This window comes from Zingiber officinale, chromosome 6A, assembly GCF_018446385.1.
Source record: "Zingiber officinale cultivar Zhangliang chromosome 6A, Zo_v1.1, whole genome shotgun sequence".
In the NCBI taxonomy this organism is placed as follows: Eukaryota; Viridiplantae; Streptophyta; class Magnoliopsida; order Zingiberales; family Zingiberaceae; genus Zingiber; species Zingiber officinale.
Genome location: NC_055997.1, coordinates 26,607,731 through 26,634,686, shown reverse-complemented (window position 1 = coordinate 26,634,686; position 26,956 = coordinate 26,607,731). Strand labels below are relative to the sequence as shown.

The window sequence follows — 26,956 nt, the reverse complement described above, 5'->3', positions numbered from 1 at the left end:
AAATGTTAGAGGAACGCAGGTGTTTTATAGAAACACAATGATACCAGAGCAAGGGGACATGGGGTTACACCATGAACAGAATCCAAGAAACATGTTTTATTTCGTTAAAAGGGTGAACATTCTTTTAGGGCTTTACATTGCTACCAGATCCAGAAGCCTGACCCCTGCTTTCTAAATGAGCCCTTGCTTAGGCTAGTTCATCCTCAACAAGTTTAAGGGAGTTTTGCAGTTGGCCAATGGTCTGGTCCTTTAACCGGCTCTCCTCCTTCAGGAAGGCCACCTTGTCCTCGTGTTTCATCTTAAGGTAAATAATATAATGAACCTGGCTTTGGAAGTCTGATTGAGCTTTAAGCTTGAGAGCTACTTCGGCTCGAGTTCGTGATTTGGCCGTCAACCAGAGTCCTTCCATTTCGCGAGTAAGGGAAACTTGAAAATCTCTACTTTCAGTCATCGCCAATAGGGCCTCATCCTTTTGAGTCAGCAAGTCCGTCAGCTGGGCAATCTGTTGAGGCAAAGAAGGATCACCAGATTCCATCATAGGTTCCCAGGGAACGGTGTGAAGAAAGAAAACAGTTGAGAGGTAAAAGGGCACACTTCCCTTCTTAAAGAGGAGGAGAAGGTGAAGGGATTTCCTCGGGACATGCACTAACGCTTGGGAAACAATGGGGTATTTATCAGAAAGAGTCATGATCGAAAATCAAGGAGGTTACCAGTAAGTTGATGCAGGGCAGGAGCTAGAAATCCAGAGCGGGTGATAACTGGGCTTGGGTCTAGTCAGTCGGACTAGATCCTCCTTCGACTAGACTTGAGGGGGAGGCTTGTGATACGGTGCATGATTGTGGGGTCAATAAGATGAGGTGGGCAGAAGTCGCGATTACGTGGCGGTCAGAAGTCGTGATTACTTGGCGGTCAGAAGTCGCGATTATGTGGCGGTCAGAAGTCGCGATTACGTGGCGGTCAGAAGCCAAGCCTGTGTGGAGGTCAAACGTCTGACCTACGTGGAAGTCAAAGAGCCTGTGTACGAGTAGCGCAAGGGGTCCGGTTACAAGATGGGTCGGGTTAGACAAGAGGGGCGTCTCGAATGACGGCTCGGGACTGGACATACGTGTCAATGGATCAAAGCATACAGGTCGGAATAGACCAACCAAGGATACAGGTCAGGACTTATAGTCTTACGTCACAGTCAATGGATCAAAGCGTACAGGTCGGAATAGACCAACCAAGGATACAGATCGGAACTTATAGTCTTACGTAACAGTGCATGGATCAAGCGTATAGGTCGGGAGTGTGCCTACCAAGGATACAAGTCAGGACTTCTAGCCTTACGGCGCAAGACACATGGACAAGCGTACAGGTCGAAATAGACCAGCCAAGGATACAGATCGGAACTTATAGTCTTACGTCGTAGTGCATGGATCAAGCGTACAGGTCGGGAGTGTGCCTACCAAGGATATAGGTCGGGACTTCTAGCCTTGCGACGCAAGACACATGGACAAGCGTATAGGTCGGGAGTGTGCCTACCAAGGATACAGGTCGGGACTTATAGCCTTACGGCATTGGATACAGGGATCAAAGCATACAGGTCGGGACTCAAGATCAGCATAAGCAGACCGATGCATACAGATCGAGATTAGCAAATATGAAGAGCCAATATAGGAGCAATGGAATAAGGAGGTCAGACGCTACACGACAAGCATGTCAAGGAGTCGTAACAACCTGTCAAGGAATAATCACTACCTATCAGAGAATATGTCAATGGTCGGGGGTTCACAGCACTCTAATTCTTTCCTAGACCTATAGGAGGAAGCCACATGTCATCCACCGCCAGACAAAGCCTGACATCCAACATTCCCTGACACATGTCAGATTCCAGAAGCATCCGTTGCAGTATAAAAAGGGATGCTTTGTCTCTTACGCAGGTACGCTCACTCGTCCTTTCTCACCAATCTTTTACTTTTTCCTTTTGGACTTGCTCTGTTTCTTCTGGAGAAAAAGTACCTGACTTGAGCGTCGGAGAGCCTGACCCGAGGACTTTTTCCCTGGTTTTTGGCCTCTAACGTGGGGGGACTCGTCTGAGTGTGCGCAGGATCAGCAGTTTCGTCACCCCCGTCGTCATTCGCTCATGGGAGTCTTTCGGCGGGTTACCAGGTCATCCAGGAGGCCCGACGACTTTCCGTCAACACCGGCGACACCGCGACCGCCTTCATCCGACTCAGCTTCCGGACAGGATCATATGTGTTTATGGATTGAATGGGTCAGTCTCTATTTGGAAAGATAAGCTTCAGTCAGTCTCTATTTGGCATTCACTCTTTCCATGTTAGACTCTTGCTACGGGAGAAGATTCAAGTATGAGTAGCTCCTTTCAACTGTCGTTCACTTCCTATTCATTTTCTTTCTTTCTTTCTACTTCTATTGTTAAGACCAGTTCCACTTCTATTCTCGGGAGAGGCAGTTAAATATTGAAAAAAAATATTAAAATTCCTAATCGAAAATAAATAAAATAAATTATAGACAAATTGAATTGTTGAACACGAAATAAGGGCATTGAATTTAAATTGGATTGAGTTCGAATTAAAACCAACGGGTGGGCACGGAGATAAGTAATATATTAATCTAAACCGGAATTGATTTGGATTTGATTTGGCTAAGTTAACTAAGTGATAGATTAAATTGGTTTGATTGATTTGAATATCTTGCCAACCAAGTGAGAACCAAGATTAATCGGGGATGTAAAATTCTGTATTTTAGCTAATGAAGCAAGATATACATCTAACAAGGAATATATGATTATTATATTAAGATTTGTAGAGATAATGATAGTTTTTTACGAAAGTGGTTTTTTAGTTATGACTTGCATATCTGCAACATACATGGACAAGGATACAATGATAATGACTAACCATATGCGTGGCACTTGGAATGAATTATATGTTCTTTTCTTAAAAGATTGTTAATGTGGATATTATGTAAATTATTTCATTCATCAACTTCAACTAACATTAATTGCAATTGCTAAACAAGATGTATCTATTTAGTTATTCTTTTCAAAATTAAAATTTTGTTTGTAATCTCATTAACATATCTCCTAAACGCCATACTAGGTTATATTCTGCTTAAAGAATTGAAGTTACGCATATGATCGCTACTAGTGAACATAATACTAGTAGAGGATATAATCAAATTGAAAATTTATTACAGCCTGGAAAGACTCATTAGATATCTAATTTTGATTCAATTTGTAACATGATTGATAGCTTTGTGATTAGTGTGTTATAAAACATGATGGATGATGAGTCCTTCTAACTTCATCCGTACTGAAGCTAATGGTTTGTTGAGTGCAATAAAATCTTTTGATTTCATATTCATATTATACTTGATGTAAAATATAATGAGGATGACAAATCTATTTTGCTCGACTGTTTTGTCGAGCATTACAATAGAAATCTCAGATATTTTAAATGCAATAGACTATGTTTCAACTACTAAAACTTTTCTTTATAATTGAGAGAAGAAATATTTGTTCTTCTACTTAGTTATTAAAAGAAGTTTGTGCCAAGTCTATATTGAGATATCTTACATTTAAGCTTGTTATAAATCTATTATAGGTCGTTTTTGTAAACAAAATGACTCAATCATACTTGAGCATGCACTATTATCAATTTGATGTATTTACTACTCCAATAGATTTCCAAGTTAAAAAGTTTAATAGTAGATTCAAAAATGAGGCAGACAAACTTCTTAATCTTAGTTGTGTTTTGGAATTTAAAGAAAACTTTAAACTTTTTAATGTTGATCATATTTATCGACTTATTAAGAAATTTTATCCTCTTGATTTCAATATTTGTGATTTGCACCACTTGAGAATGCAATTGAATCGCTATAAATTTAATATTGCTTGTTACGAAAGAATTCAAAATTTATCAATTATTTCTAAATTATATTGAAGATTAAGGGAAACAAATAAGTCATGAATCTACACAATTTGATTAATAGATGTTTTTTTATTTATTTATTATAATTTATACATTATAATTGCAACGTTTACTTTAAATATTGAATCTAATATACTTATTCGATTGCCAGGTTAATTCTTCTTGCCAATGGCAGAACAAGTATTTTCATTTATGAAAATTATTAAAAACAATTCTTCGTAGATGGAAGAAAATTTTTAACAGATTTTATGGTCAGAATTTATTGACAAAATTAATAACAATATAATAATTAATAAGTTTAATTTTTTTAAAATTAAAAGTACAACTTCAATATTATTTGTACTTTGCGCTTTTAATGCATTGAATATTAAATATATTTTTTCATATTTTTAAAAAAAATTATATTCACACACTTTTTTATTTTATTTATATTTTTAAAAATTAATGTATTATATCAATTATAGTCGGTGATCCATCCGATGTAATTTTAAATCCGGGCTATATGCCCCGGCTCAAAATCATCATCAGTTAACTTAGAATTAAACCAACAAAAGTCTTGCTCATGCTATTAGAGGGTAACAACGGTGAATCAGTGTCCACAGTCCATAATTAGTTCATGGCAAATTCATGTTGTTCAAGATCTCCATTGCTTGAAAACTGCATTTGCACAGTACTGAAGGTAGTGCAGATCATAAATTGTGAGATGAAGCAGATAGATTGAAGATATATATAATAACATCTTGTATAGTCGATTGTCAAATGGTTAGGGATTGGTTGAAGTTTTTTTCCCCGAGATATCTTAATAAATCACCATATCTTGTTCAAGAATATCTTCCTACCGAGTATTTTTCAGCTATTTCTTTCCTCTAATTAACAATTCTTGCTTTTGGTCTTTATAACTTGCAAGTTGATTAATTACCACGGGAAGCTCGATCGAACAAGCTTAATTTCCTATTACGTACGCATAGTGAAAAAAAATAGCTGCATTATTCATTATCTTTCTTAAAATCGATCGAGTAATCGCACTCTTATCGATGGTCTTTATAAAATCAATAGACAAAACAACTACTAAAAAGAAAACATCAAATGAATCTCGTATGTTGCTATCTATTTCAGCTCCTCGCTGCCCTAAGTTGAGAAACTCCTCCCGTCGTTATGGAATGTCCAATTGGTTAGAGAATAATAGATTTCTTAAAATGGGATAAGAGATTAATTTTTGATGAATGCATGTTCTCATAAAATAAATCTCCTTCAAATCCTAACTAATTTGATAGTCAACTATAAGTTAATTCAATAATTTACATCCCAAGAGACTGACGAGATAAACATAATTACTTTTGCTCACACCAAGAAGAATCAACTAGCAGCGCTGGCGGGGCGAACCTCAATGTAAAGGTATGTCTAAAATGCTCGACACCGTCGTCGAGTTCTCCAAAACTCGGCTCGAAATTTATGGCGTAGCTCAATGGATGTATTGGCAATTAGAGTCGGCTGACATTGTTGTTTTGGTCATGGACAGCGTGTTGCCTGATACATTGCAGCAAAAAAGTGAAATCCTCGCCCCCGGGCTCCCACCGACCGGACGTACGGTCATTGTAAGGGAGATAAATCGCAGCACCCGAGCTAACATGGGACGGACCGGGTGGGATACAAGGATAGGAGATTTATTCCCCCGTTGCCACTGAGTTTTGACCCGGCGTGTTGCCTGATACAGCGAATAAGGTAGGATGTCTGAAGTTGGTGTCGAAGTCCAGAAAGCTAACTAAGGTGGTGATCAAAGTTAAGAAAGGATGGTCGAATAGTTCAGCTAATCGAACCTTTTGTCTATTCGAATTCTGAGTCCCGCTGGCTCAATGGAATCCCGAGCTATCTCAATTCAAATTAAAATCGAGTCCTCTCAGTCTAATCGAGTACACTAGATGTATGGTTCGACCAAACTCCTTGTCCGAGTGGATGTCGAGTCCTCAAGGAGATCGAGTACTCAAGATGATCAACATTCCTTAGGTGATCCGAACTTGTCCAAGAATGAAGTCCGACCAGACGTTAGAGGGGACTCGGCCGGCAAGATGGTCAACATTCCTTAGCCGACCCAACCCTATCCGAGATGATGTTGACCAGATATTAAAGGGGATTCGACCAGCCTACCACCAAAATATATTAATGGTCCATTAGTCCAACGACCTTGATTCTGTTTGAAACCTGCAAGATGGTGCGTTGGCCCCAGTGAACGATGATTTTTGATGAAAACGAACTCCTGAAGATCTGGAAGAGCTCCTTAACGATTCTACACACAGCGAGACGAGCCAACAAAGTGTTAGTGACCTAGGACCGGGGTGGGGATCCTTGGCTAGGCCCTCCGACGCTCAAGTCAGTTCCTCTCTTGAAGGTGGAAGAAGAAGAAATACAATAACTCAAGTACTTGGAAACAGAGTTTTGGATGCTAGAACTTACTTACCTTGCCAACGGAGAGAATCCCCTTTTTTATACTACTTCATATAACCTCCGTATTCATGAGGTGGTCCCTGGTTTGTTAGAGTTTGTTAGAAGATGAAGTCATCCTCTAGACTTCGTGTAATAATTCTTTAAGAAATCTTTTTTTACCCCAGATGTACCTTTTTTGTCGTTTATGACTCATATTCATGATAAAGTATACATAAGAACATGTTAGTACAATTGAAGAAGCTTCTAGAAGATATTTTCCGCCAAATTCGTCAGGTTGTCATATTTGGGTACTTCTGTTAAGCATGCTTTGACCGATCATTTAAGTCGGTCGTATATAAATTGAGAATACCTTTTGTTAAGCGTGTCTCGACCGATCATTCAAGTCAGCCACACACACACACACACATATAAAATACCTTCTGTTAAACATATTTCGACCAGGAATGGACTATAAGCTTTATAAAGCTAAATACCTTTACGCTCGGTCGGACTTTATTCGGTCGAGCGCGTGTAAGCACATTGGTACTCGTTTGGCCTTCACTCAGCCAGTAATATACTAAAAGCTTCTATAAGGCTAAATATCTTTATGTTTGGTCGGACTTTGTCCGGTCGAGCGTGTATAAGCACATTGGTGCTCGCTCAGCCTTCATTTGACCGGTAATATACTAAAAGTTGTATAAGGCCAAATACCTTTACGCTCGGTCAGGCTTCGCCTGATCGAGTGCGTGTAAGCACATTGGTGCTCGCTCGGTCTTCACTCGATCGGTAATATACTAAAAGCTTCTATAAGGTTATATACTTTTACGCTCGACCGGGCTTCGTCCGGTCGAGAGTGTGTAAGCACATTAGTGCTCGCTCGGCCTTTACTCGGCCGATAATATACTAAAAACTTCTATAAGGCTATATACCTTTACGCTCGGCCGAGCTTTGTCAGACCGAGCGCATGTAAGCACATTGGTGCTCACTCGACGATCACTCGGCCGGTTATATACTAAAAGCTTCTATAAGGCTAAATACCTTTACGCTCAGTCGGGCTTTGTCTAGTTGAGCGTGTGTAAGCACATTGGTGCTCGCTCGGCCTTCACTCGGTCAGTAATATACTAAAACTTCTATAAGGCTAAATACATCTATGCTCGGTCGGGCTTTGTCAGACCGAGCGCATGTAAGCACATTGGTGCTCGCTCGGCCTTCACTCGGCCGATAATATACTAAAAGCTTCTATAAGGCTAAATACCTATACGCTCGGCCGGGCTTTGTCCAGTCGAGCACGTGTACGCACATTGGTGCTCGCTCGGCCTTCACTCGGCCAGTAATATACTAAAAGCTTCTATAAGGCTAAATACCTTTACGCTCAGTCGAGCTTTGTCAGGTTGAGCGCATGTAAGCACATTGGTGCTCGTTCGGCCTTCACTCGACCGGTAATATACTAAAAACTGTATAAGGTTAAATACCTTTACGCTCGATCTGACTTCGCTTGACCGAGCGCGTGTAAGCATATTGGTGCTCGCTTAGCCTTCACTCGGCCGGTAATATACTAAAAGCTTTTATATGGCCAAATACCTTTACGCTCGGTCGGGCTTTGTCAGACCGAGCACCTGCAAAAAACCTTTTATTTGGTCGTTCATTATCTTATTAATCATACATTCACCCAGCTATCATGTTAATATTACCCCGAGGGGCGTTGCTACGATTTTCTTCTTGTCGGACTGATGTTTCTTCTTGTTGTGGTTGACCAGGTGCTTAAGTTTGCCCGACCGAGAGTGGCAGAACTCCTGTATGCAGATATGTCGTCTAATACTCCAGCTTAAGCAGGCTATCCTGCCTCAGATATTGTCGGCGATTTGGGGCTGCATGGAGAATGTCGCCGATACCGAGGATTACGAGCTTGCTGATTCCTTAGGGTATAACAATTTTCTGTACGGTGAGTGCTCGTTAAATGGTATGTGCACCACCTTCGTGGGATCTCTTGAGAAACCCCCATGTGTTGCACAGCTTGAGGTCGCAGGTCAGGATGTCGTTGGGGAGGAACTACGTGAGGCCCCTGGGTGACTGAGCAGGTACCACGGGACGATCCATATTTGGAACGGGAGTAGGAGTAACAACTTCCTTTCTCCGAGAAGCTTGAGCTTCCTCCACATTAATAAACTCACTCGCTCGCTCAATCAATAAATCGAAATTAGTCGGAGAGTTTCTGATTAAATTCTTGAAGAAATCATTATCAGTAAGCCCTTGAGAAAAAGCGCGTACCAAGATCTCAGTGGTGGTCGTAGGTACATCGATGACTACCTGATTGAACCTTTTAATATAGACTTGAATAGATTCCTTCGACCCCTGTTTAATTGAAAAGAGATTCTATGGAGTCTTGTGATATCGCCGATTACTGGAAAAATGATGAAAAAATACCTTACGAAAATCCTTGAAACGACGAATAGAATTATCTGGTAATCGCTTGAACCACCTTTGAGCTGCTCTTCCAAAGGTAGTAAGGAACATTCAACATTTAACACCGTTGGTAAATTGTTGAAGGAGAGCCGCATTTTCAAATTTAAGAAGATGATCTTCTGGATCGGTTGTCCCAGAATATTCTCCGATATTTAAGTTTTGATAATGCTTCGGCAGAGGATCATCCAGCACTCGTTGAGAAACTGGAGTGACAATCCTCTCAAGAGAACTATCGCTGGCTACGATCTTCCCTTTGTGTTTGTCCCGTATAAGTGCTTCTCCAGAAGATTCTTGTGGAACTTCCATTCGTCCTCCTTGCTCCAAAGGTGTGCGAAGAAATACTCGAGGACGTCAAATTGGGGAGAGAGGAGTAGGAAGCAAACAAGCAGGATCCTCCTCCTCCCCCCTTCTCCCCCGTGGATAAGAAGTTGTTTATATCACCTGATTTGGAGCTATGGGCAATGTACCACCAGTATTGGCTTGTTGTTGTTGCTGTAATAGTTTTTGCACTATGACGTTGATGAGTAACTCCATATCTTCTTGCGTCATAGTTATGGTGTTGCGTTTTCCAACTTCCTCCATATCGCAGCGTCAAATCCAAGTGAAGATTTTCACAGACGGCGCCAAATTTGATCCTATTTGAAACCTGCGAAGTGGTGCGCTAGCCCCTTTGAATGGTGATTTCTGATGAAGACAAACGCTTGAAGATCCAAAAGAGCTCCTCAACGATCCTATACACAGCGAGACGAGCCAACAAAGCATCGGAGGGCCTAGCCAGAGATCTCCACCCCGATCCTAGGTCACTAACGCTTTGTTGGCTCGTCTCGCTATGTGTAGGATCGTTGAGGAGCTCTTTCGGATCTTCAGGAGTTCATCTTCATTAGAAATAACCGTTCACCGGAGCCAGCGCACCACCTCGCAGGATTCAAACAGGATCAAGCCTAATATTCATTTTTGGCGTTTGTGTAACCATTGTCATAGAATCAAGGGAATATTCCCTATGTAATCCGTACAACAGAAACTTCTACCTTGTAAAGCACAGAAATGATGGATCTATTTTAGAAAAGTTGCCAAAATGTCAGAATAGTCGGCTATTTTTTGAGAAAATGCATCAATATTCATGCATAGAGAAAAATTAGCACTATATAAGAGGTCTTTTTCTAAAGGCTCAAGTACGCAAGACTATGCACTTGGAGTTCACTGTTTATTTCTACTGTTCCTCACATTCCATTAGGGATGGCTATGGGTCAAGTTCGGATTAGAATCTATATCCTTCATCCCTATACTCGTACCAGTACTTATTAAAGGATCGAATATTTTTTATACTTATAAATTTTCTTCTTTCTGTCCCACTATTATTAATCAATAAAAATATATTAAAATTAATATTCTCTCTCTCTCTTTATATATATATATATATATAATTAAAAAAATAGACTAAACATCTATATAGCCTCCTTCTAATATCAACAAAAATAGTTAGTGAATTTTAATATATATATATATATATATATATATATATATATATATATAAAATTTAATCTGATATTTGGGCCGGATATCGAGTATCAATAATCCCACCATACCTTCCTCCATTCGAGTCAGATATCGGATTCTCCATCAGGTTGAAATTGTCATCCTTACATTCCATTTTCTCGCTACCATTTGTCTAACTTGAGTGTCAGAGTGTCAATGCTAGGGATTCCTCTCTGACTCGGTTGCTGACATTTTCTTCCCTCTATATTCCTTTTTTACACGTAGAATCTCTCGAATTAGAGTCGGCAGACATTGTTGTTTTGGTCATGGACAGCGTGTTGCCTGATACAGCGAATAAGGTAGGATGTCTGAAGTTGGTGTCGAAGTCAAGAAAGCTAACTAAGGTGGCGATTAAAGTTAAGAAAGGATGGCCGAATAGTCCAGCTAATCAAACCTTTTATCTGTTCGAATTCTAAGTCCCGCCGGCTCAATGGAATCCCGAGCTGTCTCAATTCAAATCAGAATGGAGTCCTCTTGGTCTAATCGAATACACTAGATGTACGGTTCGACCGAACTCCTTGTCCGAGTGGATGTCGAGTCGTCAAGGAGATCGAGTCCTCAAGATGATCAACATTCCTTAGGTGACCCGAACTTGTCCAAGAATGAAGTCCGACCAGACGTTAGAGGGGACTCGGCCGGCAAGATGGTCAACACTCCTTAGCCGACCCAACCCTATCCGAGATGAGGTCGACCAGACATTAAAGGGGACTCGACCGACCTACCACCAAAATGTATTAATGGTCCATTAGTCCAATGACCTTGATTCTGTTTGAAACCTGCAAGATGGTGTGTTGGCCCCAGCGAACGGTGATTTTTTATGAAGGCGAACTCCTGAAGATCTGGAAGAGCTCCTTAACGATTCTACACACAGCGAGACGAGCCGACAAAGCGTTAGTGACCTAGGACCGGGGTGGGGATCCTTGGCTAGGCCCTCCGACGCTCAAATCAGTTCCTCTTTTGAAGGTGGAAGAAGAAGAAATACAATAACTCAAGTACTTGGAAATAGAGTTTTGGATGCTAGAACTTATTTACCCTGCCAACGGAGAGAATCCCCTTTTTTATACTACCTCATATAACCTTCGTATTCATGAGGTGGTCCCTGGTTTGTTAGAATTTGTTAGAAGATGAAGTCATCCTCTAGACTTCGTGTAATAATCCTTTAAGAAATCTTTTTTGTACCCAAGATGTACCTTTTTTGTCATTTATGACTCATATTCATGATAAAGTATACATAAGCACATGTTAGTACAACTGAAGAAGCTTCTAGAAGATATTTCCCGCCAAATTCGTCAGGTTGTCATATTTGTGTACTTCTGTTAAGCATGTTTTGACTGATCATTTAAGTCGGTCGTATATATATTGAGAATATCTTCTGTTAAGCGTGTCTCGACCGATCATTCAAGTCGGCCACACACACACACACACACACACACACACACACACACACATATATATATATATAACATGTTTCGACCAAGAATGTACTATAAGTTTTATAAGGCTAAATACATTTACGCTCAGTCGGACTTTATCCGGTCGAGCGCGTGTAAGCACATTGGTGCTCGTTTGGCCTTCACTCGGCCAGTAATATACTAAAAGCTTCTATAAGGCTAAATATCTTTATGTTTGGTCGAACTTTATCCAATCGAGCACGTGTAAGCACATTAGTGCTCGCTCAACCTTCATTTGACCGGTAATATACTAAAAGTTGTATAAGGCTAGATACCTTTACGCTCGGTCAGGCTTCGCCTGATCGAGTGCGTGTAAGCACGTTGGTGCTCGCTCAGCCTTCACTCAGTCGGTAATATACTAAAAGCTTCTATAAGGTTAAAAACCTTTACGCTCGACCGGACGAATTACGCTCGACCAGACTTCGTCCGGTCGAGAGTGTGTAAGCACATTAGTGCACGCTCGGCCTTTACTCGGCTGATAATATACTAAAAACTTCTATAAGGCTAAATACCTTTACGCTCGGCCGAGCTTTGTCAGACCGAGCGCATGTAAGCACATTGATGCTCGCTCGACCTTCACTCGACCGGTAATATACTAAAAGCTTCTATAAGGCTAAATACATTTACGCTCGGTCGGGCTTTGTCTGGTTGAGCGTGTGTAAGCACATTAGTGCTCGCTCGGCCTTCACTCGGCCGATAATATACTAAAATTAAAGCTTCTATAAGGCTAAATATATCTACGCTCGGTCGGGCTTTGTCAGACCGAGCGCATGTAAGTACATTGGTGCTCGCTCGGCATTCACTCGGCCGGTAATATACTAAAAGCTTCTATAAGGCTAAATACCTATACGCTCGGCCAGGCTTTGTCCGGTCGAGCGCGTGTACGAACATTGGTGCTCGCTCGGCCTTCACTCGGCCAGTAATATACTAAAAGCTTCTATAAGGCTAAATACCTTTACGCTCGGCCGGACTTTGTCAGGTTGAGCGCATGTAAGCACATTGGTGCTCGCTCGGCCTTCACTCGACCGGTAATATACTAAAAACTGTATAAGGCTAAATACCTTTACGCTTGGTCTGACTTCGCTTGATCGAGCGCGTGTAAGTATATTGGTGCTCGCTCGGCCTTCACTCGGTCGGTAATATACTAAAAGCTTCTATAAGGCCAAATACCTTTACGCTCGGTCGGGCTTTGTCAAACCGAGCGCCTGCAAAAAACCTTTTATTTGGTCGTTCATTATCTTATTAATCATACATTCACCCAGCTATCATGTTAATATTACCCCGAGGGGCGTTGCTACGATTTTCTTCTTGTCGGACTGATGTTTCTTCTTGTTGTGGTTGACCAGGTGCTTGAGCTTGCCCGACCGAGAGTGGCAGAACTCCTGTATGCAGATATGTCGTCTAATACTCCAGCTTAAGCAGGCTATCCTGCCTCAGATATTGTCGGCGATTTGGAGATGCATGGAGAATGCCGCCGATACCGAGGATTACGAGCTTGCTGATTCCTTAGGGTATAACAATTTTCTGTACGGTGAGTGCTCGTTAAATGGTAAGTGCACCACCTTCGTGGGATCTCTTGAGAAATTCCCATGTGTTGCACAGCTTGAGGTCGCAGGTCAGGATGTCGTTGGGGAGGAACTACGCGAGGCCCCCTAGGTGGCTGAGCAGGTACCACTGGACGATCCACATTTGGAATGGGAGTAGGAGTAACAACTTCCTTTCTCCGAGAAGCTTGAGCTTCCTCCACATTAATAAACTCAGTCGCTCACTCAATCAATAAATCAAAATTGGTCGGAGGGTTTCTGACCAAATTCTTGAAGAAATCATTATCAGTAAGCCCTTGAGAAAAGGCGCTTACCAAGATCTCAGTGGTGGTCGTAGGTACATCGATGACTACCTGATTGAACCTTTTAATATAGACTCGAATAGATTCCTTCGGCCCTTGTTTAATTGAAAAGAGATTCCAGGGAGTCTTGTGATATCGCCGATTACTAGAAAAATGATGAAGAAATACCTTACGAAAATCCTTGAAACGACGATTAGAATTATCTGGTAATCGCTTGAACCACCTTTGAGCTGCTCCTCCAAAGGTGGTAAGGAACATTCGACATTTAACACCGTTGGTAAATTGTTGAAGGAGAGCTGCATTTTCAAATTTAAGAAGATGATCTTCTAAATCGGTTGTCCCAGAATATTCTCCGATATTTAAGTTTTGATAATGCTTCGACAGAGGATCATCCAACACTCATTGGGAAAATGGAGTGACAATCCTCTCAGGAGAACTATCGCTGGCTATGATCTTCCCTTTGTGTTTGTCCCGTATAAGTGCTTTTCCAGAAGATTCTTGTGGAACTTCCATTCGTCCTCCTTGCTCCAAAGGTGTGCGAAGAAATACTCGAGGACGTCAAATTGGGGATAGAGAAGTAGGAAGCAAACAAGCAGGATCCTCCTCTTTCCCCCTTCTCCCCCGTGGATAAGCAGTTGTTTATATCGCCTGATTTGGAGCTATGAGCAATGTACCACCAGTATTGACTTACTGTTGTTGCTGTAATAGTTTTTGCACTATGGCGTTGATGAGTAACTCCATATCTTCTTGCGTCATAGTAATGGTGTTACGTTTTTCAACTTCCTCCATATCGCAGCGTCAGATCCAGGTGAAGATTCTCACAGACGGCGCCAAATTTGATCCTATTTGAAACCTGTGAAATGGTGCGCTGGCCCCGGTGAACAGTGATTTCTGATGAAGACAAACGCTTGAAGATCTGGAAGAGCTCCTCAACGATCCTACACACAGCGAGACGAGCCAACAAAGCATCGGAGGGCCTAGCCAGAGCTCCCCACCTCGATCCTAGGTCAATAACGCTTTGTTGGCTCGTCTCGCTATGTGTAGGATCGTTGAGGAGCTCTTTCGGATCTTCAGGAGTTCATCTTCATCAGAAATCACCGTTCACCGGAGCCAGCGCACCACCTCGCAGGATTCAAACAGGATCAGGCCTAATATTCATTTTTGGCGTTTGTGTAACCATTGTCATAGAATCAAGGGAATATTCCCTATGTAATCCGTACAACAGAAACTTCTACCTTGTAAAGCACAGAAATGATGGATCTATTTTAGAAAAGTTGTCAAAATGTCAGAATAGTCGGCTATTTTTTTAGAAAATGCATCAATATTCGTGCATAGAGAAAAATTAGCACTATATAAGGGGCCTTTTTCTAAAGACGCAAGTACGCAAGGCTATGCACTTGGAGTTCATTGTTTATTTCTACTGTTCCTCACATTCCATTAGGGATGGCTATGGGTCAAGTTCGTATTAGAATCTATATCCTCCATCCTTATACTCGTATCAATACTTATTAAAGGATCGAATATTTTTTATACTTATAAATTTTCTTCTTTCTGTCCCACTATTATCATTCAATAAAAATATATTAAAATTCACATTCTCTCTCTATATATATATATATAATTAAAAAAAAATAGACTAAACATCTATATAATCTCCGTCTAATATCAACAAAAATAGTTAGTGAATTTTAATATATATATATATATATATATATATATATATATATATATATATATAATTTAATCTGATATTTGGGTCGGATATCGAGTATCAATAGTCCCACCATACCTTCCTCCATTCGAGTCAGATATCGGATTCTCCATTAGGCTGAAATTGTCATCCTTACATTTCATTTTCTCGCTACCATTTATCTAACTTGAGTGTCAGAGTGTCTATGCTAGGGATCCCTCTCTGACCCGGTTGCTAACATTTTCTTCCCTCTATATTCCTTTTTGACACGCAAAATTTCTCGAGATCATCTTCTTCCAGCTTAGAGTCTCCTCACAGTTAACGTCAAAGTCACTTAACCAACATACCATCTTCTCCAATTTCAAACACGATCATTATCCTTCATTTTCCCCAGCAGCTTCTAGACTAAGGAGCAGGCCGTGACCGAAGCGGTGGAACCGCAGCAGCAAAGATGGCCTGAAGGAGGAGTGGCGTCGTCTGCCATCTCTCACTCTGTCAATTTCTTGGTCGGCAAAGGGAGGAGGAGGAGGAGAAGTGAGGAGGTGGCGGAAAACACTTGCATTGTTTGTTATTTATAGCCCACAGTCTGAGTTGGTTAGATTTGATGGAAAAAATCCTAGATTCTTATGGGACTGTCCCTAGGATCCTACGAAATAAAATCACGACCATTGATGGCTGGGTCACGATTTAATAAGTAATGGATCGGACGGCTGTAAAAGGGAAGATCTATAGGAGTCCAGTTCGCTAGATATGGGTCTTGTCTTTTATGGCGCATGCAATGATTTAATCAGAGAAGAAGAAAAAAAGGCATAATTTCTTCGTTATTTTTTGGGCCCTTCTGAGACCGTGCATAAATAAATACAGCACCAGAGAAGGGATACACAAATACTTGAAAGCAGAAGTAATATGGAACTAAGTGTTCATTTTGAAGGGCCTCCATTTTCACAACTTTCACTTTTTCGGTGCTCCAAATTCAAAGAGGCTTGCCTATTTTATATGAAAAATCAAATACATGATCATTTTTCCAATATGAATATAACATACTAAAGAAATAATACACAGGTGCTTGAAGAAAGGTAAAATTATAGCTAAGCATTTCCTTTTTTTCCATAAAAGCAAAAAAAAAACTAAATATACAAATTTTATTGAAAAGTAAGACAGATTAGCCATTTAAATTGAGTAGGATGTAATGCAGGAAATCGTCTAGATAGATTGTAAGTTCTGTAATACTTGCAATGACAACCAAACACTTAATGCACGCCATATAAATTCTTACATATTCAACCCTGCAACACCATGAAAAAGGAGAAAAGGTGTGTTTTACTTGCAGCGTGCCAATTTACCTCTTTATTCAATGCAGATATATTGATGAAGACGACGATGAAGACGATGCCAGGTTATGCTCTTTTAAACAAGATCACCAGAATTGTTGCAATTGCTAGAACCAAAAGAGATGATCCAAAAGTAGAGTTCACGAATGATTTATCCTTCTCGTACCTGGTCTTTGAAGGATAAAAACAACCTGCATGAAGGTGGATACTATATAAACATGATTGGCAAATCATCATCAAGTAATATTCTGATTGGAGAAAAATATATATGGAAGATGATTAACAATGAATTAAATAGAAATATGATCTCAAACTTAGCATAGTACACGGAGAAACAACATAAGTAGGACGTTTGACAATGTTAATTACCTCTGACGATTCCCTTACAAAGAAGTTATCGAGTGATTCTTTATAAAATACAGCAGCTCCCTCGATTCCTGCAGATGCCAAGAAAAGTTTAGGCAAATATTTGGAAATACACTTATACGTTGCTACTTGTAGTTGGCATATTTATCTCACTGTTTGTTGTTTATCAGTTTTAAGGGTGGAAGTCAAGTTGGCCACACTAAAGTGAGTATCCAATATGGGTAGCTATGTTTTGTTCTCTAAAACTAGTTGGCAGTTTATATTTTATATTCTTGACTAGTGGACACGAACATCAAACTTTTCGTATACAATATATTTTTCAGGAGATGATAGAAACATGTATATGATAATGCCAACGACAATACTTACTTCTTTTTAGGTTCTTCATAATAGCTCAAGGCTTGCTGAAATTTATTCCAGAGCGGCCCAGTCTCCTGAAGGCTTACGTTCTCTGGCCCACTCATATAAGCTTGAATCACAAAGTGAAGATCTCTTTGTCTGTTTGGTTGTGATGAAATAGAAGAGTAAGAACAAACTGATAGGAAAAAATTGCAAACTGACATGTTCTCACCAAAGATATTTTGATGAATGAATATAAGACCCAACTTAATTGAGTTTCAATGTCATCAACAAGCAACAAATAACAGTACCACTTTATTTACCATTAATCTGCATCACTTATCTATCACCAAAATGAAGCAAAAAATCTGCATTTATAAGGGAACTAATTCACTTTTGCGATTGCAAACTAACCTCCCCTCGTACACTGAAAGCCAGGCCAAATAAGCTGCACCAAAGTACATGGACACAAAAGGATTGTAGAGATCATCGACTGACACAACTTTATATGCCCTATATTGAACATCTCTGCAACAGAAAATGTTGACATATTTACATTCGGACTAGAATTGTTTGGGAAAAAAATAAAAGCGCATGTGATGTATTTTTAATTTAGCTAGTATTAGATAAAGTCAGTAATACTTATAATCAACAACTAACTTGTATAACCAGGCAGCAGTAGGATAGTCAATTCCCAATAATCCTATGCGCGCACGTACACCATTTACGAATCGCATGCTACATATGTCGGCAAGAGCAGCTAGAGTCGTCTGTCATAGATCAACCATCATAAGTGCTGGAAATTTGAAACAACATATGTGGGCTGTATAACAAATAGTTAAACCAGTTAAGCAACTAAAGAGATCAGAACAAAAAAGATCAAGAATTGAAATTTCAATAGTATGCCACTGACAAAAGACTAAATCAAATCAGCTAAATGGGAAAATTTGATATGGGAGATCATGAGGATACAGGAGCTACTAAAAATAATAGATCAGAAAACTGAATTCCTTATGCAAGCTGACCAAGAAAAGATAATGCTTAATGGGAAGAAACCAGATGCCATGAGTTAATAGGACAAAACATTGAAGTTTATGAGGTTCATATACACAATTTTTCATTGTGATAAATTCTCAAGAGATAATTTGGTAGATTCTCCAGTTAGTGTTTTATCTTTCAATTACATGTGATGTGATTCACTGTGCAAAATTCAAGAGTAATTATTCTTTGCGAGGACATGAATTTTTCTTTGTGCTGTTAAGAACTTACAGGTCGTATTCCTTTGGAAACAAACCACCTTGAAGTAATTATTTCAGCAACGGCCTGCAAAATGGAATAAATACAAATTGGCATATAATGTGCATCATCAAGGATGATATAAAAGAAGGAATTTGTTTCCATATGATTTTCAAAATCATTATATAATCATCAGAAAAAGTTCACAGCTGTGAGAGACAAATCATCATTCAAAAAAGAGTTGCAAGCATGAGCTATGCCACAACACTAGTGAGATAGAGTGGTAGAAAGCGATGCAGGTTTAGATCTATGGACAAAGAGGGATTCCTCCCTATCCAAATAGGAATATGCTTTCGGAATATTCATACATGTATTGACACCAGATAAAGCTAGGATTTAATGACAGCCTAAAGTTGCTCAGAGGAGAGCTTCGTGAAGGGCAGAAAACATTGCTGAAGGAAAACCCCATCATTGTGCCCATGGGTTGAATAAAACCTGAGCATTATGGCCAATAAGACATCATGAAAATTGGCAGGCATTATTCAATCAAAAAGATGCAAAACAATCAAACAGAATTAAATACTAAGATGACCATCATGATCAATGTCCCAATCCAACCTATGATTAGGACAATTTTCATAGCAGCTGTCAAGTAACTGCAAATGTCCTTCATACTAGAGACCAACAATCCCTATACTAAGAGAAGCATAATTGGTCAATTCCTTATGTAAGAATCAAGTTACTCCACCAAATTCTACCTTCACTTCAACGCGAGAAAGATAAATTCTCTTCTCTGAATCATGGGAGAAACGCACTTTTCCAGGCCTCTCACCAGACTCTGTCCACTCCTTTAAAACTTCAGGATGCTTCCATAATTGTTCCATGTCTTCTGAAGATACTCTAATGTCCCAGTATGTCCACCCTTCACCTGATCCTATACAAGTAGCAGAATATCATTCCATCAGATTTAAAGAATGCACTTTCAAGTTTAAGGTATGAATACAAACTTAACATCTTAAAATTTATTCATTATAAAAAAAAAATCTGTGTTTTAGTTCCCACTCCTATTGTTCATTATGAGAATAGAAATGTTTTATGGCTAATCTTATATGTTGATTGATAAGATTCCAAATGATTATATTCTTAGCTGTTCAATTTAAACTTTAAATGGCTTAGTCAAATTCCTTCTAATTTCACATAGAAGGAGCATCTAAGTGGAAAATAATATTATGGTTTGTGGAGATAGGATAGAGAATGAAAGAGCAGGAATGAGTATTCTGAATATCAATGAAAACTCTTGGAAAAACAAGCATAGAGAAAAATGCAGAAAGATGGTAACATTACTCACAGCTGACTACACGTTCTTTTAGTTCCTTCTATCATTTATACATAAACACAATTCATTAAGTAACTAAAAAATAATTGGTTAATCGTTTGCCTTAAATGTGACTGCATAGAATGTTAAAATAGTATTGTTGCATTACATTTAAGAGGATATAACCTGAAGCTACAGAAAGTTGTTGAGCAGTGCCAAAAGCATCAAGTGCCTCCTCCCTGCCAAAGAAATGAGAACTTAAGTGCAATACATTTTATTTCGAGTTTATCAAAAAGTAATATTAATAGAATTCTAGAATAGAATTATCTTCCTACCATCCAATAGTAAGGATCTTAATCTAATTTCCCTGACTGACATAAATAAGTTTGAGTTGTGTAACTTGCTCTATTCAATCATATATAGGTGCTATGGTTTACCTTATATACTCTAGCAATAACTGAAAAGAAAATAAAGTGTCTCAAACATGCATTAAAATCTGATGGCCTAGTGTGGATCTCAACATCAAGAAGAAATTGCAATATTCTAATAGAAATGGCAATTTGAACTGTTCCTGATACATGTGAAGTTGCATTATCTATTCGGAGGAAGAAGTTTAAAACAACAACAACAAAAAAAAAAAAAAAAAAGTACAGCCCGGTGCATGAAGCTCCCACCATGTGGGGTCCCGGGGAAGGATCCATTGTATGCAGTCTTACCCTGCTTTTTGCAAGAGGTTGTTTCCAGGATTCGAACCCGTGAGCTTTTGGTCACATGGCAACAACTTTACCGTTGCGCCAAGGCTCCCCTTCAAGTTTAAAACAACAAAAAAAAAAAAAAAATGAACCGCATCCGTATAATAACTGAGTTAGTCTTCCACAAATTAGTCAATGATACAACACAACCACAAAAAACAGTTATCCTTCTCATTTCCATCCATATCTTTTGTTTTTTTTTTTAAATTTCCCATCCCCAGTTTGGCATTTTAGTGAATAAAAAAATTATATTCCTAGCAACTAACAAGTGTCAAATTTATGGTCATTCTCTAATTCCCACAAGCATCAAATTATGCTGTCATTGAACAACCAGCTTGTCCAAAGTTCAAATGGCCAAGCCTGGATAGGGACCATACAATTTCAGTTATTTTCCTATTAACAGACAGTGAAATGACAACAGACCAAAAAAGCTATGCAAAAATGAGAAACCAGTCAACCACCCTCCTGTCATCATAATCAGTTCCAGTGTCGTCTGGGCTGCCATGGATTCCTTCACTTACTTAAAGAGTCATATGGTTTCAGCGGTCAGTGATCTGATAATGGTGACTTCTAAATTAGTAAATTACAATGCTATTCAATATGTGACACAGCCAACAAGATCAAGCCACTTTCCCTGGCTGTGATTATATTGACAAGGAAGGAATGGCAATGATGGCAACACCACATCCGAAAAGTATCATGAGATCTGAAGAAGAAAAACTCCTGGTGATTACTAAAAACAATCTTCCCCAGATAACAATGACAAAAGAATGTTCTCTTGTCGAGAAGTGTATGATGGATGGCACGACATGAAATTGGCTATGATCAATCATATTGTCTTCATCAGGATGAAAAAATTAAGCATAAAACAGTGACAGAGGTACAGGCAATAGGCCTATCGGACATGAAGAGTTCCACTAGGAAGCAGGCCGGAAAAGTTAGGGCACTGGGATTAACAATAAAACTTTGGGGATGAACTGAGTGTCACTCCATGGGCATGGAAGTCCTAATTTGCCATTTTTATTACTAATCAGGTAAGGTTCATGCTCATAATCATCATTCCCATAGACTGTCCAACTTTCTCCCTGTCACCCATCCCAACAATGACATTATGTTCAAAATTCCAAAAAGAAAGCTAAGTAAATATTTCAGAATGCAAGAGATTACTATTAAAGATGCATGGATATATACTTCACACTCAAATCAAATTAAGTCTACCTTACAGTATAGAAACTCTCTTTCACAGATAGATAGCGTCGATAATGGTCTAGTGTTGACTTGTGATTGGCCTTCTTGATACTCCCTCTGTAAGCTCTAATGATAAATTCTTCAGTCCTTTCTCTGTAACAGTAGCATTATTGAGAAAAGCATATATACATGCATGACTACGGGGATATATATATAACAATGATTTGGATTAGTTAAGTAAATGGCCCCTGAACTATCACCCAAATTACAAATAGTCTGCTATTTTCCTTATTTCAATTTGATCATTAAACTTTACAAAACCCTCTAACCAAATCCATCATTAGTTTCGTTTGAAAATCAGTAATATGTAGTTGATGTGGCCCCCGACTGAGCGTCCACATCAAGTCAATCGCAACATAATCACCTTCTTAAACAGACATAACACCAGCCATGTCAGCATCCTTCATTATTACACTGATGTGGAAAAAATGTGGATGCTTCATTACCAAATCCTCAATTGTCATCAAGTAAATCTAATGATGGGCTTATTGGAACAATTTAGAAAGTTCAATGATCCAGCTGAAGCAGAAAAGTAAAGTTCAGAACATAATCTGAAACCTAGGTGATAGTTTAGGGTACATTTATATATTTAAACATGTTATAAAAAAATACAATCTATGACGTACTTTCCATCCATACAAGACAACCACTTTATGTAAGCAGCTCCAAAGTAGACATTCACAAAGGGCCTAAATAGAAGATTGGAATTTTCCTCTATATCATAATAGCGATAGCCAATTTCCCTATGAAAAAAATATCAATGATTAAGAAATACAAGTTAAATACCAAGATATCCTCAGCTTCAAAAGTATTCTTGTATATAAAACCTGACAAGCCAATCTGCAGTTTCTTGTTCTATCTGCATAATGCCAATTGTTGTTTGCTTTGTCTTTTTATTGTACTTCTGTGCCAAAAGTTGTCTGTCACTGGCAATTTCAGCAATCACACAAATCATTTCCTGCATCAGTAAGAAGGGCAAATGTGCACCAAAAAATTTAGACCAACTTTAAGCATTAGATTTTATCAATCCTCAACTTGATCTATGAATGCAATATTTCTTCTTTCTAGATAACTAACCATGTTGTATGGCTGGTCCAGTCAAGTGTAAGAGTACATCCAAAGCTTAGAGGCAAGTCACATGTCTTTGGAAAGCATTTGAAACCAAGAGAAAAACTAACAAGCACATAGATGTAACATGTTTTGGTGAAAAGACCAGAAGTGAGTTTGCTATCACTTTTTGTGTTCAAAAAGGAGGGTCATGCAGAGAGAACCAATAATGCAATCACGCTTTTAGTCATCATGTTTACTAGAAGATATCAGAATGAACCATGCAAGAAATTCAAAAATTCACACATCAGAATCATACACACCCCAGAGATACAAACTATTCATAGTAGGCTACAATGATCTTATTCTGTCCGGTAAACAATAAGATAATATGATGAGGAACATGAGAACAATCTAACTTATTTAAGTTCATTTTGTTCTTCTTCTACCCCTCGGATCTAATGCTAGAATTTATGAGTTCATGTTGAACTGAAGATCATTTTTTTTTCTCATTTTATTCTATATGGAGGCAACACTTAAACTGCTAATAAAGAAGCAAGACTGTTAAATAAGAACTTTATGATAAAATAGAAGGGTTATGCACAATTAAATCAGTTCTACTAAACAAAAAAAAAAAGTGATACTAACACAAAACAGAAGAAACATCAAGCAAATTAATTGGAAAATGACTGCCGCTCATTTGGCTAGAAAGAGAAGTGCAAATAAAATAACCAGTACCAGCTCTATCTGAGAATTGAAGTGTCGCTGGAGAACAATCTTAGCAACAGCCTGATACAATTACATATTTTATCAGGAGAAAGATGGCCCAAAGCAACATAAATTAGAAAGACATCAACGTAAATAATCGCCAAAGACTAACTTATTGAAGCAGGAGATGAACAATAATACCATTAGACAAACATTTGAATATGAACCAGATGGAGAGGAACCACATGATACTTAGGACAATACCAAGCACACTCTTATTACTTTCATAGTTATTGTGAAGACTTAGCTACTTATATCAACCAAGGGACTAATCTGCACATTTTTATTCTTGACACTTGTGACAAGACTAGCAGACTCAACTAGCATAATCAAAGGGAAACACATGCATAATTCTCACATGTCCAAATGCAACATTACCTCCTCCTCTGATGGCATCTTAATTTTGACAATGACCACTTACCTCCAAAGCTTAAGTTGTTTTGTAAATGACCAACTACATATTTATATCTTAGTAATTAGGTTTGTGCTGGTTCATCTCCCTCACAATCTCTTTTCCAAGACTATCCCAAACTACTAGCTTGTAATTCTTTAGTTCTTTTAAGTGTGGTGGGGTATTCTGCCTAAATGGATGGCTATATTCAGTTGGATTGGATGGCTCAAGACTTTAACATGACTCCAGTGCATATGTGGTTTCCATGGCAAGCTTTAGAGAGGCACCATATCCGGGGCAGTATTGTAAATGGTGGCCAGTGACCGCCTACCGCCTCGGCGATTGAATTTTTTTATACTTTTTTTATACATAATATTATAAATAGTCATTATTCTTTATGATGTTTATGCATAAATAAATTTCATACAATACAATACAAAACAATAAAATTTATATAAGGTATATATATATATATATGCAACTAACAATATAATTAATAAAAATTCATCACCATATTAATACTAAAAAAGTAATATCGCTACTTATACCAAAAGTCTAAGTTTATAATTCAAAGTTTCAATCCAACATGGCAACAAGTCAACAAGGACTAGACTAAATATAACTAATCTTCTAAATTATCTATACATGCACCATCAACTACATCCATAATCCTCTCATCATCATTCATCGGACTCAAAATCAATATCTTCTTCATTCTCCTCCTCCGATGTATCTAAATCCTCATCAAGTTCTCTAATGGGGATGTTCCTTGCACTCCTCCTTGGTTGCAGCATTTCATCCACTCCCGAGGCCTCCGCCACCATTCTCCAAGTAAGTCCCGAACCTATCTCAACCTCATCTTCATCACCACCATGAACAAGCCAACCTTGAGCTTCACTAGCTTGAGAGGATAAAAGCAAAACCCCACCTCATTTCACTTACTCTTTATCTTTCAATATGAGGGGAGCATGGAAATTGTCCCGTGTCACTAATTATCTCGTGTGCATTCGTGTTGTTGTTTAAGTGTGTAGGGGTAACCCACATAAGTCTGTAAGTATTTTGTCTTAGTAGGTATAATAAGACAATTATTAAGATAGAAAATCTATAATTGAGAGCTTTAAGTATTTTGAATCATTTTTGCATTAAGATGGAGGGGCAAGAGAGATGTTTTACATAGACTACAAGCAGGATGATTAAAATGAAAGAGATCGTAAAGTGTTCTTTGTGATCGTAAAGTATCTCTAAAACTTAAAAAAAAGTTTTATAAAGCAGTGGTTAGACTTGCTATATTATATGGAGTTGAATGTTGAACTATGACTCGAGCACACAAGTAGAAGATGAGAATGTTAAAGTGGATATGCAGACATACAAGGATGGTAGGGTATTCTAAATATTAGAGAGAAAGTTGGGGTTGCACTCATTGAGGGAAAACACTAGGAGACATATTTAAGATGCTACAAACACAACCATTAAATGCTCAAGTTAAGCAATATAAAATTATGATAAATATGTACATAAATGAGGAAAAGGAAGTGCAAAAATACTCTATTAACAACGATAAAATAAGATAAAATTTATTTAAATATAGATGATGATATAGTAGGGTATAAAGCTCAATGACGTAGAAGGATCATAGAATACCAACAGAATGATTAAAATGAAAGAGATCGTAGATGTTCTTTGTGATTGTAAAGTACATCTAAAACTTAAAAGGAAGTTTTATAGAATAGTGGTTAGATCTGCTATGTTATATGGAACTGAATGTTAGGCTATGACTCAAGAACACAAGTAGAAAATGATAAGTGACAAAGACGAGGATGATAAAATGGATGTGCGGACATACAAAGATGGACAAGATATTGGAGAGAAAGTTGGGGTTGCACTCATTGAGGGAAAATCTAGGAGACGCATTTAAGATGATACAAACACATATTTAGAGCACAATTAAATGTTTTAGTTATAATGATGATATAGTAGGGGATAGAGTCGCAGGTATCTATATAGCCGATCTTGGTTGTTATTGTTGTTTGTTTTATTGAACCAGTCTTATGCCTGGATAGAATCTTCATATCAACCATCAAGATGCAATTCTCCTTTACCCCTTAACACCATTTGATAACTTATTTATTGATTTCTTTAATGGGGTAGACTTATCGGGAGCATGTTGTTTCATTCACTCAATTGCTCACCCTTTAAGAACATGTTCCACCCACCAAAAAAAAAATGTAACTTGAAATTGTAACAAACCTCATTGCACAAAAGCCCTTAAACTGAAGTTGTAATTTAATGAAACATAATTGATAAGATGTAGACGTTAAGCACAGTGATATTGGGAAAGAAATCAAAAATAGGACGGCAAAACACGGCATAACATATCGAGTTGGGCATACCCTCATTTCTGTTTGAGTGAGATAAAGTTGCCCTTCCGGATCACGTGAGAGTAGAACCTTCTGCCCTATGTTTTCGCCTGCGTCGATCCATTCTTTCCTCACCTCTGGATACTTCCACAGGAGTCGCATTTCATCTGGATCAACACAATCATCCCAATACTTGTAGCTCACCGACATCTCTCAATTTTCCGGCTTACTCCGCCGACCGGCGGACCTGGGCGGCTTTGCGGCCGCTGATGCCTGATCGGAGAGTATACGGCGACCGCCTATCGGTAGGCGGCGGGCGTCGACGTCGGTGAGCCCGGAAAGTGGCGTTTCCGATTCCAGAAAGGAGGAGACCAGAAGAGGTAAACGGTGGGCGTAGAGGCAAAGGGGGTGGCGCCGTAGACGCCGAAGAAGGAGAGGAGGAGAGTGGGAGTCGGAGCGGTGGGTGG

The 26,956-nt window shown here is 38.8% G+C and overlaps 1 protein-coding gene across 2 annotated transcripts; it reads right to left on the bottom strand.

Annotated features, from left to right (window-relative positions):
* Positions 1 to 16,460: 16,460 nt before the first annotated feature.
* Positions 16,461 to 26,956, bottom strand: LOC121996183. Of its 2 annotated transcripts, none has more exons than XM_042550042.1 (13): positions 26,523 to 26,956; positions 23,712 to 23,762; positions 22,754 to 22,884; positions 22,553 to 22,669; positions 21,897 to 22,019; positions 20,113 to 20,165; positions 19,370 to 19,545; positions 18,645 to 18,698; positions 18,036 to 18,145; positions 17,790 to 17,903; positions 17,406 to 17,534; positions 17,040 to 17,107; positions 16,461 to 16,861 (listed from the first exon to the last, which is right to left on the bottom strand). In XM_042550042.1, the coding sequence occupies exons 1-12, from the start codon at positions 26,697 to 26,699 to the stop codon at positions 17,080 to 17,082; spliced, it is 1,263 nt and encodes a 420-aa protein (XP_042405976.1). In that variant the 5' UTR covers positions 26,700 to 26,956; the 3' UTR covers positions 16,461 to 16,861; positions 17,040 to 17,079. The 2 variants fall into 2 exon arrangements, with proteins under 2 accessions (XP_042405976.1, XP_042405977.1); XM_042550043.1 differs by having other exon boundaries at positions 19,370 to 19,539.

Bases quoted from the DNA above. Each gene is read 5' to 3' on its own strand.
- LOC121996183 (XM_042550042.1), bottom strand. From the start codon at position 26,699: ATGTCGGTGAGCTACAAGTATTGGGATGATTGTGTTGATCCAGATGAA. The intron at 23,763-26,522 runs GTATGCCCAACT...TAATTGTATCAG, and splicing joins TCACTCAAACAGAAATGAGG to GCTGTTGCTAAGATTGTTCT. The intron at 17,904-18,035 runs GTTAGTTGTTGA...TTTCTGTTGCAG, and splicing joins ACTGCTGCCTGGTTATACAA to AGATGTTCAATATAGGGCAT.